The 16,126-nt window shown below is 32.7% G+C and overlaps 1 protein-coding gene and 1 pseudogene across 1 annotated transcript; both read right to left on the bottom strand.

Annotated features, from left to right (window-relative positions):
• Positions 1-3,250: 3,250 nt before the first annotated feature.
• LOC111368251 lies at positions 3,251-7,365 on the bottom strand (annotated as a pseudogene).
• A 117-nt stretch (positions 7,366-7,482) lies between these two features.
• LOC111368255 (VAMP-like protein YKT61) lies at positions 7,483-15,373 on the bottom strand. The gene is made up of 6 exons (XM_022989496.1): positions 15,008-15,373; positions 11,961-12,058; positions 11,771-11,875; positions 11,463-11,528; positions 9,133-9,219; positions 7,483-7,844 (listed from the first exon to the last, which is right to left on the bottom strand). Exons 1-6 carry the CDS (start codon positions 15,198-15,200, stop codon positions 7,794-7,796), a joined length of 600 nt encoding a protein of 199 aa, XP_022845264.1. The 5' UTR covers positions 15,201-15,373; the 3' UTR covers positions 7,483-7,793.
• Between the last annotated feature and the right edge of the window lie 753 nt (positions 15,374-16,126).

Raw genomic sequence — 16,126 nt, 5'->3', positions numbered from 1 at the left:
AAAAAAAAGATAATAATAATAATAATAAACTAAAATCAAATAAAAGACTTTTAAAAAAATAATAATAATAATAAAACGCATTTACAGAAGACAAAAGAAATGAAGAAAAAAAATTCAACCATTTACGAATATAAAAAAAAAGTGCCTAAACGCAAAACGAGACGTTTTGCTTGAGTCCAAGTCCAGGCAGTGCAGACTATGCGAGCTTTTTAAAACATTAAATACAACTAATAGTTAAAAAATGTTGAACTTCAACTTTGAGGGTCCTATCGCACTATTCCTGAAACATCGTGAGAGAGATAAATCACGAAATGTGTCCTAATAAATTAAAGAACAAAAGTTTGTTCGTATTGAATACACTTAATAGTTGATTGGACCAAAGGACCCCAAAAGAAAGAACAACCCTATACACGAATTTAACAAATTTTCCTGCAGCGTTCACTCTCTCCAGTGCATCAGTATTAAAAAAGGTACATCAGGTACACCTTGTTTTGCATGTCCCACCCCGCATGTGAAGGTACAAGTATTCCACGTTTCAAATTTTAATTGGCTCTTTAGAATTCCTAGAAGAAGAAAAATGCAGCCTTTTGTACTATAATAACAGGTTATCGCATGTGAACATACTGGGGACTTGTTCCAGTAGCTTTACAGTTTGTACTTTGTGGGATCACTCTGGTCCAGCTTCGGTGCTATATGTTATCAATCATGGTGCGGCGTAGCTGGGTATTAGCCTATTAGGTTGAACAAATTTTTTGTCAATTTAGATAAAATAAAATTATTTTATTTATGCAATAGCATATAGTTTGAAATAGTGTTCTAAAGGCGAATGCGTAACGATACGTGAAAGTCAAGCTATAAGCTAGACAAGTTTAGGTAAGACATAAACGTAAAAAGGCATTTTCTTATTTTAATTTTATTTTTAATTTTAATCAATCAAAAAATTATTTAATAATTAAAAATAATACCTATCTAACATCCAAAATAGATTTATTGAAACTTTATACATTTTTTCAAAGTTTCCAACAAAATGATAAGTTTCGAATGTAAATACTAAATAATAAATAGATAGAAATTGTTGGAAGTTTTCCTTTATTCAAAGCTTCAAGCGGTTGTTTTGAATTTAGGGTAAACGAAGTAAAGAAATCAGCATTTAAATTTTAAACTAAAAGAATTGTAGAAAAATAAAAAATATATATTAATGCGCACATTAACCACTTGACTTGGTGTTTCCGTCGAGCATTGCGCTTAGGCGCGCCTTGAACACTGGTTTGAAATAATGAGTATGTGTTTTAAAATTTGATAATTACTTTCTTTTCTCTTTTTTATTAATAATTGTTCTACCAAACTGCAAATGTTAATTTATACAAATACAAGTAAACTCATTGATTGCATGTATGATTATGCATCCAACAATTATTTAAATGATTGCATCCAATCTTTTATTGAAAGTATAATCATATATTGGAACATTGATAATAGCATAACTGAAAATTTAGCCCCTATTCGATTTGGATAAAGTTGGTGACATATGTAATTGAAAAATTAATATAAATTGTGAATTCGATATGTGTGTTTGAAAATAAATTTGTGAAAAATAAAGGTTAAACATAAGTTTAATGTATTTTATTTTTTAGAGAATAAGTAATTCTTTTTAATGGAAAAAAAACGTGACATAGTTAGGGGCATGGTTTTAAAAATTGATCGGGTAAATCGATAAACCAAATAACTATTCGGGCTAGTTGAACATATTAAATCGAACTACAAGAGAGCTAGTCAAAACTTGCAAGTTATTTGATAAACCAGATACAAATAGATAATGTTTGAGATATAGTTTAGACACGAATTTAAATAAGAGTTTATTTTAATTCTTGATTATTTAAATGATATTCAATTATATTTAATAATATTATAATTTCCTGTTTGTAAGAATGTAGTTTGATTTTAGATTCCTTCAATTTATTTTGCTCTACAAGTAGAGAGCTTATTTATTATAATATTCAATCTTGGAACATAAAAATAAAAAAATTCTTCTATACCCAAATTTCTTCTCTTCTTTCCCCCTTTATCTTGTTCGTTAACAAACTACTACCCTGCATCACCAACAAATTAGCTTAGCGTAATTACATTTAGCCCTCGTTTGGCCCCCATTATTTTAAATTTTAATTGTTGGAATAATATTTTTTTTAAAGAAAAAAATTGGTGAGAAAAAGAAGAAAAAACGTTCGATTTATGTATAATATTATTGTATGGAAGATTATGTGGTTGAAAGTAGGAAGGAAAAAAACATACAATTTAATTTAATGAAGACCAGAAGGGGATTTATTATTTAGATTCATATTTTACTATTTTGTCATCGACTGTTAACCACTATGGCATAATAGATACTCCATGTAATATGTAAAGCCTCAAAAGTTTCATAGAATAAAATTTAATTGTCCTATATATACACTACAGCAGGCAGAAAATAAAATTGTAGCGTAATTTTTTTATTGGTTTCTGTCATTCAAAAAATTTATTTGATCTAACAATGTAAAATTTCGAGGTACAAGTAGTTTATTCCATTTAATTTATTTCTTCTGTTGATGGATATAATGCTAATGAAAGTTATGTTAGGATATGAAATGGTCGTTCGTTACCAAAGAAATAATAAATTATGAGTTTTTATTGATTTCTAAAGATATGATATGATATGATATACGTTATTATTGAGATTTAATAATTTTATTTGGGAACGCACAATTTACTCGTGTTATATTAAGTATTTTCATATATTCACAATTTTTTCCCACTTCTCACGAGTTAGAACAGGTCGTTGGTTGATGGGCGATAAGCTGCAATTGTTGTTTCAGGATTCTTTGGACCTAATAAATCAAATCCAGTGTGATATGAGCAAAGATTTTATTTTCAGCATTAACTTTAGTTTTACTGTCATGTCGATTTCTTATTTAGGACTTGAATATGTTTTATTTGATTATATATTCCTGTATGTTTTATTTAACATATAATTTATTATCTATTATAGATAATAAAATATTTAAATTAATTAAAAGATTAGTTTTACTGGAACATATTTAGGAGAGTGGTTCACTAGGAATTCTAGCTAAACTGCAGGAAACGGAGCTGATAGAGGGTGTAAAATAGGGACTTTTCTTTGTTAATTTGCCTAGTTCATTAAATTGTAGAACTATATTAATTTGATCTATCCAAATATCTTGAAGACTCATTGATAATCTAGTTTCACAAATCAACATAGCTAAATATCTATCTTTTGTACAATGTAATAAATGATACATACATTCTCTATATACTTGTTAAAATTTATATAGTCATGTGAAGATCAAAATCATAGTATAATTGTTGAGGAGCCAATGACTTGTCAACAAACAAATATTGAACTACCAAATTAATTGGCAATGCTTGTTCAATAGTCAAGAAACCAAGTACCCCCAAAGCTGCAGAAATATAGAGACCTGCCTTATTTTCAGTTGCTGAATTGCTTGAAGATTTTGGTGCAGGAGCAGTAATAGGAGCTGAGCTTGTTGTATTTGATGCAGAATCAGTCATAGAAATCATCAACGATATCATCGATGGTGAGGAGGGGTCCGATGTGATCTGGTGCTGGTGCTGCCGTTGGTGCTTGATCTTTTTGTTTCACGCTTGCAAACATATCACATGGCATTACTCCTGATATTTTATATGGAGCTGCTTTATTATGACAAGGAGATCCTGGAAAAGGATTAAAAACGACGTTGTGTTATCGGTTATGTGACAGATTCGATACAGATTATGCACAGTAATACTTACTCATATATGAACTTGCACTTGCGGGAAAATCTGTTATGAGGCCATCTATGCGTGCATCGACAAGAGTGGCGATCTCAACATAAGGATCGGAATAATAATCGAGGAGAAGGTTAGAAAATTCGTTCTTGAGAATTCCAACGTATACTGATACATTAGCAGCATGCATAGCGGGAGAATGTTGGTGAAATTCTTGGTAAAGAATGTACTCGTAGATGAAATGACAGAACGTCTCTGAACATTAATTGCGTCAGCATATTTCTTGACCTCTTGCGCTAGTTCATGGGGTGTACCACTAATATCCTTTTTGATTTCCAACACTCTTTGATAAGTCGGTATATCCTTGAACTTTAAAAGCACTGAACTGTCATCAGACTGAATCAAAACTTTCTGAGTAGATTGCTTATCAAATGTGGCATTACTTAGAGCCGTTGAGACGGTTCCAGTTATGTCAAGACCCTTCTTTGATTCTAAATATGCAGCATTCTCTATATTAATTAGAATTCCGAGTACTGCCTTGGTCTTAGCAAGTTCGAGGAACTCAGAAAGCATCACAAATTTGCCCTTATTCTTGTTTAGAGGATTTCTAAGGAGATCTCGGAAAGACTTCTGAATTTGAGCTGAAACAACCAGAGAAAATAATATGTATGTTACAAATGGAAATACAAAAATTAAACAAACAGGTCGATAAACTTACGCTTTAGAGATTGAATTTCAGTCCAGGTGAGATCAAAGGAGAAAATTTCATTGTCTAGCTGAATTTCTGGAATCTGTGTAGCTCGATCCATAAAAAGAGTGGCTGCAGTGGTTGAATCCGTAAGGTCGGGTGAAGTTAAGCAGAAGGCAATTCCATCTTTAGACATTTGGACAGAGCAATCTATTATGTCAGAACCATCATCTATGGCTTTCTGATGGGCAAGATCAGTTGACCCAGGGAAATCTCCACTCGCTCCGTCATGTGATATTATTAGAGTTTTTAATGTCCTCGAAGCATTCTTGTCCTGATATAGGCATCCAATTGCAGCTGAAGCAGTGACAGGGAAATCAGTAATCACCCCATCGACTGAAAACTGAGAATTATCGACATACTGAAGATACTCTCTTGCTGGATCATAGCTGTAATTGTAACTTAAATAGTCGTCATTTGAGAAAACAGCAGCATATACTTCTAGCCCCACTTATGAGCATCAAGCACTAGATTTGTCGGCTCAGCCTGCAAATATCCATTATTTGTAGGCCATATGTATTCTCTTGGGACAACAATCCCGGACGCAAATGACTTTATCATTGGCAGCTTGGCAGCTAATGAACCATATTTCACTTTCGTTGTAGGTTCTACAACATCTGGTCCAAGAAACTTGAAAATCATTTTTGTTTTTGCTGCCTTCGCCTTCGGCCCTATACTCTTCAAGAAACCAATCTCGGGAGATGAAATGAACTCCGGTTGGACATCCTCCATACTACTAAGGATAAAATCTTCGGGACTCATTCTGTGTTGATTGTAGAAATTGTCATACTGTAACATATATATATATATATATATATATAAAGTTATCGGTTCATTAATTGTTGCTGATATGTGTAGAGATTAGAGACGAGACCTGAACATTTAGCCAGAGTCTCTGGGGTTTGGAAGGATGCAACTATATCTATAGGCATATTCTTGCTTGTCCATTCCACCATGGTGGTCTGGTGAGTAGATTTTGGTTCACTGTAGACAACAAAGGAAACATTAGTAAACTCGAAAAGCATTGATGGCTCGTAAAAAACATCCTGTCATATCCAATACTGCATACTAAACACAACCCGACTTACATGTCACATTGTTGAAAATATAAACAGCATCATAATCCAAACCAAACCATCCATGAATTTCTTGCCCGTTTACGTTGTAGGTCTTTTGTCCTTTCGGATCTCTGTCATCAATGTTTGTCATATTTTGAAGAGCTATTTCCGACTCGCAAAAACCTTGTCCGTCCCTTGTAAATTGGAGATCGCAGAGCAATATCGTACCTGGCAAGCTATTCAATGAAGCAAATTCATAGGCTGGGATGCTGGAGGCTGGAAAAAGTCCAGAGAACCCCCCATTCGCTACTATTTGAGGTACACCACCTGAAAATTCATGAATGTTGATCCATGTGTTGATTTTAAATTATGAATATTCAAAAAAAAAAGGGGAAAATAATCAAAATACCACTTAGAGTCATCCATTTCTTTAAAGGAACTGATGGTGGCTTCCCCATGCCACATTTAGCTTCATTTGTGTGGATCAAGAATACAAAGAAAAGCAGATAGCCTATCATCTTTTCCCCTGTCCTGTATTCACAACGGAAAATTGGCAATTTACGAATAGAAACCTATCTTCACTAAATCAATCTAGGACGACCCTCTAACCCTCAAGTCAAGAAACAAGTGACTAACGATCAATCAATCAAACGCTTTCACAGAATTGATGTCTTACACAATGATCACGAACACGAGGTTGATACGTTTTTCAATATGATGATTATACAATCAAAATCTCGAAGGCGCTTAAAGAACAAAAGAAAGAAAGAAATCCAACCAAAAAAAGACTTACTTGAACATGTGAAATGGAAAAAACTAATGTTGATTATTCCCTTCTGATTTTCAAAGAGAAACAGAAAAAGGTAACTCTGAGGGAATGTGTTATGTCACGGAGGAGGAAACCTGGAGAGGAAGACATTGGAAGAGAGTGGCATTAATAGCTTGTCCATTTATTAAATTTACTGGTTTATGAATTTACTGATTCTCATTTTAATTAAGCCCTTCTACATTTATACCTCTAAAATTGGGAGTACGTACATGTTTGAATGGACAATATTTGAGATTTGTCTAAATTTCGAAAATATTTGGCAGGACTTTTAAAAAGTCAAAAATTACTTGTGACACTAAGAAATTGCTTTCAAAATGTTTTGATATTTTTCTGAATTTTTTTCTTAACTTCTTTGAGAAGCTATGCCAAACTCACTTCGCCGTCATTGCATCTAATTGTTAAAGCGTAGATAGAATTTATTCATAGAAATCAGTACAAGCCTTTTTTATTTAATTTTTTTCTTTTTAACTTATTATTTGCAACTAGCAAAATTCGACCAGTTCAATTCTCGTGCTCGGCCAGGGCAACTAGGTCAAGATTTTATGAACATGGGCAACAAGCCAACTAAGACAATTGACACCTCTACTAGTAAGACTCGGGATTAATCTATTTTGACAAAACAAAAATGACAAAAAAGGTTGACACATGTGCATGTGTGACAGTAAATGATTGAATGAAAAATATCACTGTATTTCAAACTGTCCAATAATAGGATACCATGTGATATTATGTCAACAATTATATCATTATAACATGATTCCAAAATTAAATGATAACGAACGAGTAAAGTAAACACTAGCATCAAAAAGTCAAAATGCACAAGTGCTTCCAAAAGAATCCTTACATTTCTCTAGAAAGATTCACATATATTTATTCTATCAATAACTTCTAACCATTTATGCAATTTTCTCAGCATGGTTAAAAACATGATATAACACAACCAAAGTTGAAATTTTCAATACTTTTGATGAATTGAATAATTTAATCCATGCAATTGTTTTAACGCTATTCAAGAGCACGACTTCATTTTCAAGTTTAGGAAGCAAATCATGCGTACTTCTAAAAGAGGAGAAAAATAGTATACTATTCACCAAAGATGAAATTATCTCCATACCATTCACGGCTGGGCTGAATAAAGCTACTGTAAATAGAAAGCACGCTGAAATCATATATATAGAAACAACAACATTCCCAATATACTAACAAAGTCAGTATCCATCTTTCCCTTAGCTGTAAACCAAGATACACATGGGTAAAGAACCAAAAGAATCCAGCCTCGAAACATTTTATAAATGATATAGATAAGTTTGCGACTCCACACATTCAACATTATACCAAGTAACTTCAAGTTTCAATAATCCACTGGCTTCAGAAGCATCTACAAGATTGTACAGCATTGGTTGGTTTTCTTCGCCTGTTTGTAGAACATCTGTTTCAAGTTTCAATAGGCACAAGGGAGTTCATGTCAGCATAAGCAAACGATGTTTTTAAGTTAAATCATGAATTATAGGGGAAAAAATTTGAATCCAAGCAACTGCAATAGCCAATAATTACATCAAGTGCTGGAATAAGTAGAAAAAAAAAACATATCGAGACGACGCATATTATTATTGAAGTCTAAAATCGAAAAACATGTTGCCCAAGTGACAGGTATGCGTTGCATTGAGACAACACATACTAGAGTTAAAGACGTAAAGAAAAGCTTGGGGACTAAACATATGTACATAAAAAATAAATAGGTAAGCATGATTTATGTAAGAAATGGAAAATGAAATGTAATTACAATAAGATCTTGAGAAACTTTAGTGCCCATTAAAATTCATAGCACGCAAAAACTGGGGCACTTCTGCTACATAAATAAATATCTATAACCACAGCTGATGAGCTGAACCAACTACACAAGTTCTGTAGAGACCTGTAGGTGTCAAGTCAGCTCAACTTTCTCAACTTAAAAAGTTCTTTTTCTCAACTATACGAGTATTGGGTGCTGCATGAAAGATCAGTCTTTTATCTCAAATTTCCATAGGTCCATTTGCAATCATATATTCAATTTTTCTTAGACAATGAGAAATATAGAAGTAGTTGCATTCTTATATAAAACAAATAAAGAATATGCTGGATCCATTATCATTGCGAAAAATGAATATATTTTATCTCCTATTTTTCTCAAGACTCCTCAACAGCTCAAGCTCTTAAAACAATATTATCATGCTTGGTCCCCTAGCTGTTTTTGGATCTTTAAGGTTTTAATAAAGGAGTTACTCACCAAAGCATAGAGAGAAACTCCTAGAACTGGAATTGGAACTGGAATGTTCTGCTCAATATTTTTGGTGTAGAGCAATCAATACATAGTCGCACGTCTAAAGACAGATCTTTAGCAGTTCAAGATATCAGAAACTAGTACTCACATTAGCGCCTTACAATTCTCTACATTTTTGTTTCTCAAAAACTTAAGCTTACTAACACTGACAGTTATGTATTACCTAAGAAATATTCAAGATTAATTCCAAAAATCTGGAAGGATGTCCATCCTTAATTCTGGATTTGTCACCTTTTTGGCTTTAATTGAAATCATACAAAAACATAGGCAAAAATTTTATTTAAGTAATCCACTTCCTTAAATTAGTATTGACAAAACAGTGGCAATTATTGGATTCTTTACATTTGCAGGAATACATGTATTCTACATATCGAACAAGCTAATTACATAAATGTACCTGAGAAGCTGCACTGAGATCTGAACTCTTCTCAACCAAACTATCTAGCTTCTCACCTCGAGCCAGGACACTGTCAATAGTTTTATGCTGATTTAAAGGGAAAAATCAAGCATTAATACAAATGATAAGGTCAAAGAAATGAATAGCAGAAAAAAAAGAGAAAGGCAATCAATTTAATGCATTGATAGCTCCAATTGATTCTAACAGTCACAATCAAAACTTGTATAAAAATCATTGAACACCCAATTAGCCATCAAAGATAAAAAATATATTTAATATGAGCTTCTAGCACTCATATTGAAAAGAATTAGCAAGTGATCAATCCCATAAATCTCAGTGCACAATGGAGGCTATTAATTGTAAACCTGTCAGCCAGCTTCTGGGGTCCCTAGTTGACATAAAAAAAATTGCACTTCTATCAGCCTGGGCTTAGATATTGCAAGTCCAACAGAGAAAATATGATTTTTTGCAATCTGCAATTAAAGGTTCAGTTTGGGGAAAGCTATCATCAACTCAGATAATTTCATGTTAGGGTGAAGTCCTTGTATCCAATTATATCAATAATGGACCTCCTGTATACGGACTTAGGCAAGGATAACACTGCCATTGTATCCAATGATAGATTCCTGTGCTGTTGTAGCTGTTGCAGAACTGAAATGGAGCCTGTGGTTGCCAAAGTTAGTTTTATGGATTAGATTGGAGAGATTCTGGCTACTGTGGCTGATGCTTGAGGTAAATGGGATGTCCAAGGTTCTGCCGGCTGCTGACGAAATTGGAGGTAACTGGAATAGTGCTAAAGAATTGCAGAATTGAAGCTAGATGAAATATATTGTTTTATTGAATTGCAGAGAACTTAAAAATCAGTAAATGAACTGATGAAATGAAACAGAATTTGAAAGACACTCCAAGGCATTCGAGAGGCCTTCATCTCTCCTCACATTTTTTAAACAATTCCCTGAATGAATTCTCCCCCCGACATTTATATATATTCTATTATATCTCTATTCCCCATTTTACCCCCTTTGCTAACTAATTTGTGGAACACTCTAGAATTTGAATTAACAACTTGTATGATTGAATCTTATTGGAGTTGGGATGCTATCATGACCCTGTAGGCTTTCACTTCCACACACTCCCTAAAATTGCACTCATGGTAAAATTTTCTCATACAGAACATCTAAATCAATTAGAACTTTATCTGTGAATGTGTGGCTTCTGTTCTGTTTCTTAAATTCAAAGAATAACCTTTATTTAGTGGTTGACCTACTAGACGCTTTGCCAGTAGCAAACAATCGCTTCGAGAAAAAAGATTCATTCTCTTTATAAAGAATAGATTATGGAACTAATAAAGTTTTCCTTTCTGATTCATCACCCTACTCACCATCTATTTTCATTGTTCAAATATTTGAAAACACTAAGCCATTGTTCAATTCTTTCAAAACATGAAAAAATACAAAAGCTCTGGATTAGCATAGCATCTACTAATATTACAGAAGATACAACGGAGGATTCTAATGAACATGTTAGGAAATAACTGTTAAGGTCTAATATGATAGTTGGAAAATGAATTGGGACATTTGGCCTCCAGAACTTAAAACATGTATTTAGAATTAAATGGATGAGTGTGTGTGTGTGTGGTATAGGGTGTGTTTGAGCCCCATTCTTTGGAATTGTAGATTGATGAAGAATGTGTGGTTAAAAATAAGGAAAAAATTTTTGGTTTGTGTGTAATATTATTTTAATGAGGAACATATGGTTGAAAAGAAGAGAGAGAAAAATGTATTTTTGAAAAAATGGGAATCAAACACCCCCATATATACTAATATGTGCAGAGTGCCGTTGATTCTCCTAATCAAAGCTCCATTACATAAATATCAAGTAGTGCAGTGCAGCATGGTACTTATCAACATTTTAGCATATCCTTAAAAAATAATAATAATAAATAAATAAATAAAAAGTGCAAATAACCCATTCCAAAAACCAATTTGAATATAGTCATATTAACATCTAGCATATAGTTTTATCAAAACCATTCAGTCAGTAAATGCAAACCATATTTAAAAATTATCAGTAACTTGGTGAGAACTAGAGATTTCAGATATTCAGTTCAAACAAAGTCCAAGCCAATCATTTCAAAGCAATTTTTTATTAGACTCAAAACAAATCTTATCTAATTCTCTCTTCGTCCAATTAAACAAGGAATTGGAAAGATAACTAATTCATACTTTTCAATTGTTTCCAAACAGAGTCGAGTAACATGTAGGCAAGAATTATAGTCAGAATGACCTAAAAGAGCTAATATTTTACGCATGATGGAATAGAATACTCACAAGAATAATTTTGGTTTCATCCAACTCCCTCTGGATTTTTAACAGCTTATCAGCCTCAGCAGGATCCTAAAGAATCAATAACAAAATTAATAAATGGAAATAGACACCGACATGCAAGGAACTGCTCCAGTTACAGTCATATGTAAAATTAAACTTGGAGAGAAGTTAAGATAAAAGATGTTGGACAAAATACCAACTGACACCTATTATCTTTAGTTTACAATGCTTTCATATATCTGGCACCTATTATCTTTAACTTACTATGCCTTCATTTTCTAACTCAACACAACGCATAATAATTCGAATACCTGAAACTTGTTGAGTGCTTCATTTAAATAGGGCCATGGTTCAACTTTATCAGCTTGTACAATTTTCCAGGAATCGCCAAAAGTCTTTCGGTATTCATCGAGGACCTGAAACATTAGCAATATAAATCCCCAAATCAATAATCTGCTCCTATTGTCCACAAAAAATTAGAATTTTGGAAAAATAAACTACCTGATTGAGCAATGAAAATGCACTTCGAACTGGGTAGTGATCATCCATAAAACCCAACGCACACAACCCATTCTGATTGTATGAATGGATCTTGTACTCTATCATGACAAAGAATTATAAAATAATTATCAATACTTTAGGTGCCTAAATAACATTCAAATATATATACTTATGTCATAGAGAACTGTAACAGAAAAGACAACCTTTCAAGTAATTAGCTTTTCCCATGATCTGTTTAAGTTTCAAGGGGAGCCTAACACCTTAACCCCCACACTCCACACCCAACAACAGAGTCACCATGACAAACCCAGCATTTTGCCAGATTCTTCGGGATATACTTTCTCTATATTCTAAGAAGACAGATACATTAGCACATTGAATTCTTGATAAAATTTGACAAATCAATTTGATTAGCATTTTCACTTATTTTTCTATCGTTATGGAAAGTGCTTCTGGTGTGACCCAACTTATTGGAGTAGCATTACATATCGGATAACATAATTTATTAAGGCATTCAAAGTGGTGAGACTCATAAACCCAACCCATGACAAGTAGTACTATAATAGCATGTGATATAGATCATCAAAAAGGTTTCTTTGCAGGAAAACAAGAAAGGCTTCACAACTTCAAATTCCTCCCTTCCCCCGAAAATTACAAATAATAATAATTTTAAAAAAAATTATTTATTTCCTTGAATGAATCACAAACTCATAAAATTAAAATATTGATATTAACTCATATATTTATTTCATCCTGAAACCTATTCTGGGTCATGTGTACTTAGCTGAATCATCTGCTAATAGAGTATAATAGATTGAAGTCTTTATAAATATTTTACAGGCCGAATAGAACCTTCTCTTCTACCATAGATTCATTGTAGATTTGCTGTAGATAGACAAAGTAAGAGCTCGAAAGAAAATTCTCTGAATTTTCTATTATCTGCTTTCCTAGTATATTATGTACATATATCTCCCCAAGCATAATTATTTGCATTTTCAACGTGCTTTAACACTAGAACATCTTGGTCGTATCCTTGATCATTAATATATACTCTCCTTCTTGGTTATCTTATTAGGGGGAATGACAATCCATCTGATCAAATCAATTAACTTATAGAACACTATGTAAGCCATTGATACAAATGAGAAATAATGACCAAAATGAGAGCCATACAGAAGTATATCTAATTCATATTGTAGTTATAATTTCAATTGATCTCTAAAATCTTTTGTTATTACAGAGGAATGCCATTTTTTATTATTCTCTCTCCAAAATAAACATTATCACTACGAATTGAGAGTAAATGAAAGTTGCGAGTTAAGTTCGATTGTTATACTGCTAAAGAACTGTTGCCTGATTCCTCTTCTTCCTCTTCAATATTTACTCTTCCTCAATCTTCAAAATGTTATTAAAACTTTCTGATTGTACCCCACACTCAAGTAAAAGAAGGAAGTATACATAATGATGTGAACTTCAATGCTAAACTAATGAATACAAAGATAAGAACTTCATTATTTGGAATTTCCTTATTCAAGTCCATTTTAACTTCACATTGCGACATATTTGTTAACAAGACAAAAATGCAAATAAAGTTACGAGGAAAAATATGTAAATAGACTAAAAAAATTAATATCAAAATAATAAGTTCACTGCCATTTTTCACCTTTTTTACGTTTCTGATACTTTAACCTATACTAACTCTATTTAGCTGAATACGTATGTGTATCAAAGTTAAAAAATCAGATTGTGAAGAAATGGCATAGTAAGTTGGTTAACTTATTAGATGGTATAGGTCTCCAACTTTGAATCTGTAGGTTTTGAGTAGGTAGCTAGTCTTGCGGTAAATATGTTCGCACAATTATCGGAGGTTAAGGATTAAGGACCATTGATTGATTGTAGAGGTGATACTAAGGGTTGATATCTTTTCAGGGAAGCATTTGTCAACGATCCCTGATAGCTAAGATGCATTATCCACTTATAGGTCAGGCTTCAACTGTGGAGCAATGGAGTATGAAGTTTAGATCTTGTGTCACCAACCAAGAGAGAGCCTGAGTACTATAACCAACATGCTGAGACAGGACACACTGATAACAGGCAAGGTCGAACATTCAGAATGCCAAACACTAGTACTTTAAGTACCACACGTGGTATGCTTGGACAAAATTTAAACTGTTTATCGTGTCAGGCTTCCACTTCAATTCAAACATACCAAAATTAATCAAGGATAACTGATAAAAACCTAAGGGTCCATGGCTCGCAAGAACTTCCTACTTGAATATTCCCAAAAGTTGACAAATAAGCGTGTAATGAATTGAATTACAGAAGCTTCCCTTACCGTCAAGACGTTATCAAACCTTACATTGAAAATCAACCAAAAAGTAAATTTCTAAACAATAATATCACCAGATTGTGGTCTTCTTCAGCATCATTTTCTAAATCCATTTAACATAAAAAAAATAATAATAATAATAATAAATAAACAAGAGAATTTAAAGTCTCAGTTAAATCCTTGCAGATCACATTGAAAACAATTTCAATACATCCAATCATCCACACCATTTATCATCGACCAACGCCTTTTCAGATCAAACCAAACCTGATCTTAAAGCCAATTTATATCAGCCTCCAGAAGCTGATCATACCATATAAGGCAAATATTCCTTAATATAATCACTGATTTTTATATTCCAATAGAAGCCCCTTGGCACTATTTCTTCTACTATATTGACAAACTAAAAGATTGCCTCATAACTATTAAATCCATAAAACTTATATTAACAATTTATAAACATAACTCAAAATTCCTCCCCTAAAGCACCAAAAACCTGGAAATATCCCAAACTAATTTCCCTAAATCACCAATCTAAAAATACAAAAAAACTCAAATTCAAGTCACAAATCCTTCACCACATAATTCCTGATGCACAAAATCACTAACCCATCAATAGATCATTAAACAACCAATACAATTATTCATAATTCAATTAGTAAAAATAATCCCACCAATTCCAAAACTACTAAAAGAATCAAAATCAAAAGTTTCAGACCTTCGTGCTGCACGGACTGGCGTTGTCCAGGTGGGGTCCGTTTCGCCACCGTCCGACCCACGAAGACAATAAACTCTTTGACGCTAGACCTCTGGAAGAACCCAAAACGGCTCACATCCGATGCATTCGCTAATATCACCGGATCAGAACCCTCCTGATTGCATTTTAATACCAGCAAAGCCGTGATCTTCATCTTCTCTCCCTCTTAGACACCGTAAAAATTATCCTCAAAATCCAGAACCGCTGTAGAAGGGATGCTTTAATGAATTTTCGTCGGTCCGCAAACCATAAAGTATTTATATATACAATAATATTTCTAGTCTGTGATCTGGATTTATCTGTTAATATTTTAATTCTGGTTTTGAAAGGCAAATATGCTTGCTTAGCCTTCCTTTTATAATATTAATGTATAAATTTAATTTAAGGTATGTTTGACCATATGGAACTTATATGGAAAAATAAATTTCAAATAATTGAATTGTCTAGAAATTATTTGCATGAAAATTGTTATTTTAATTGATTTTATTTTCAATCTAAAAAATATTATCATTGTCCATTTTTTATTAAGAAGTAGATGGGAGCACAGGCGGACCCACATGGGGTCATGTGGGGTCAAATGACCCCACAAAATTTTGCCCTTTTTTTTTTAATTTTTACAATCTACTTTGATGCACTCGTCGGGATGTCAAATGAAGTCAAAATATTGCATTTTTAATACCATTTCGAAGTGCTCATGACCTAGTTTTTCACTCATTAATGACATGCGAAGTGGTTAATTATAGCAAAAGTTATGACATGTTAAAATAGGCTGTTTGAAACTAATATTTTGAGAGTTTCAATAATATCCTAACTTTAAAAATTCGTTTGCAATCATGTGCTATTTGGATCCACAAATCGTCTATGCCATATAAAAGTTTGTTTCGAAAACTACATCGTTTTCATATCGAATGGTCCAAACGGATATCGAAAATAGTTAAATATGTATCAAACATACACCTTAAAAAAAACGTCTAACTCGTTTTTTTCTTTTAAAAAATTCAATTAATTATTATTTTTGCACAATAAATTTTTCAATATAATTTATATCATTTCATTCGAAAGTCTTATATTAAATATGAC

Source organism: Olea europaea, chromosome 2, assembly GCF_002742605.1.
Source record: "Olea europaea var. sylvestris chromosome 2, O_europaea_v1, whole genome shotgun sequence".
Lineage (NCBI taxonomy): Eukaryota > Viridiplantae > Streptophyta > Magnoliopsida > Lamiales > Oleaceae > Olea > Olea europaea.
Note: the sequence above shows the minus strand (reverse complement) of the source record. Positions and strands in the feature narration are given on the sequence as shown.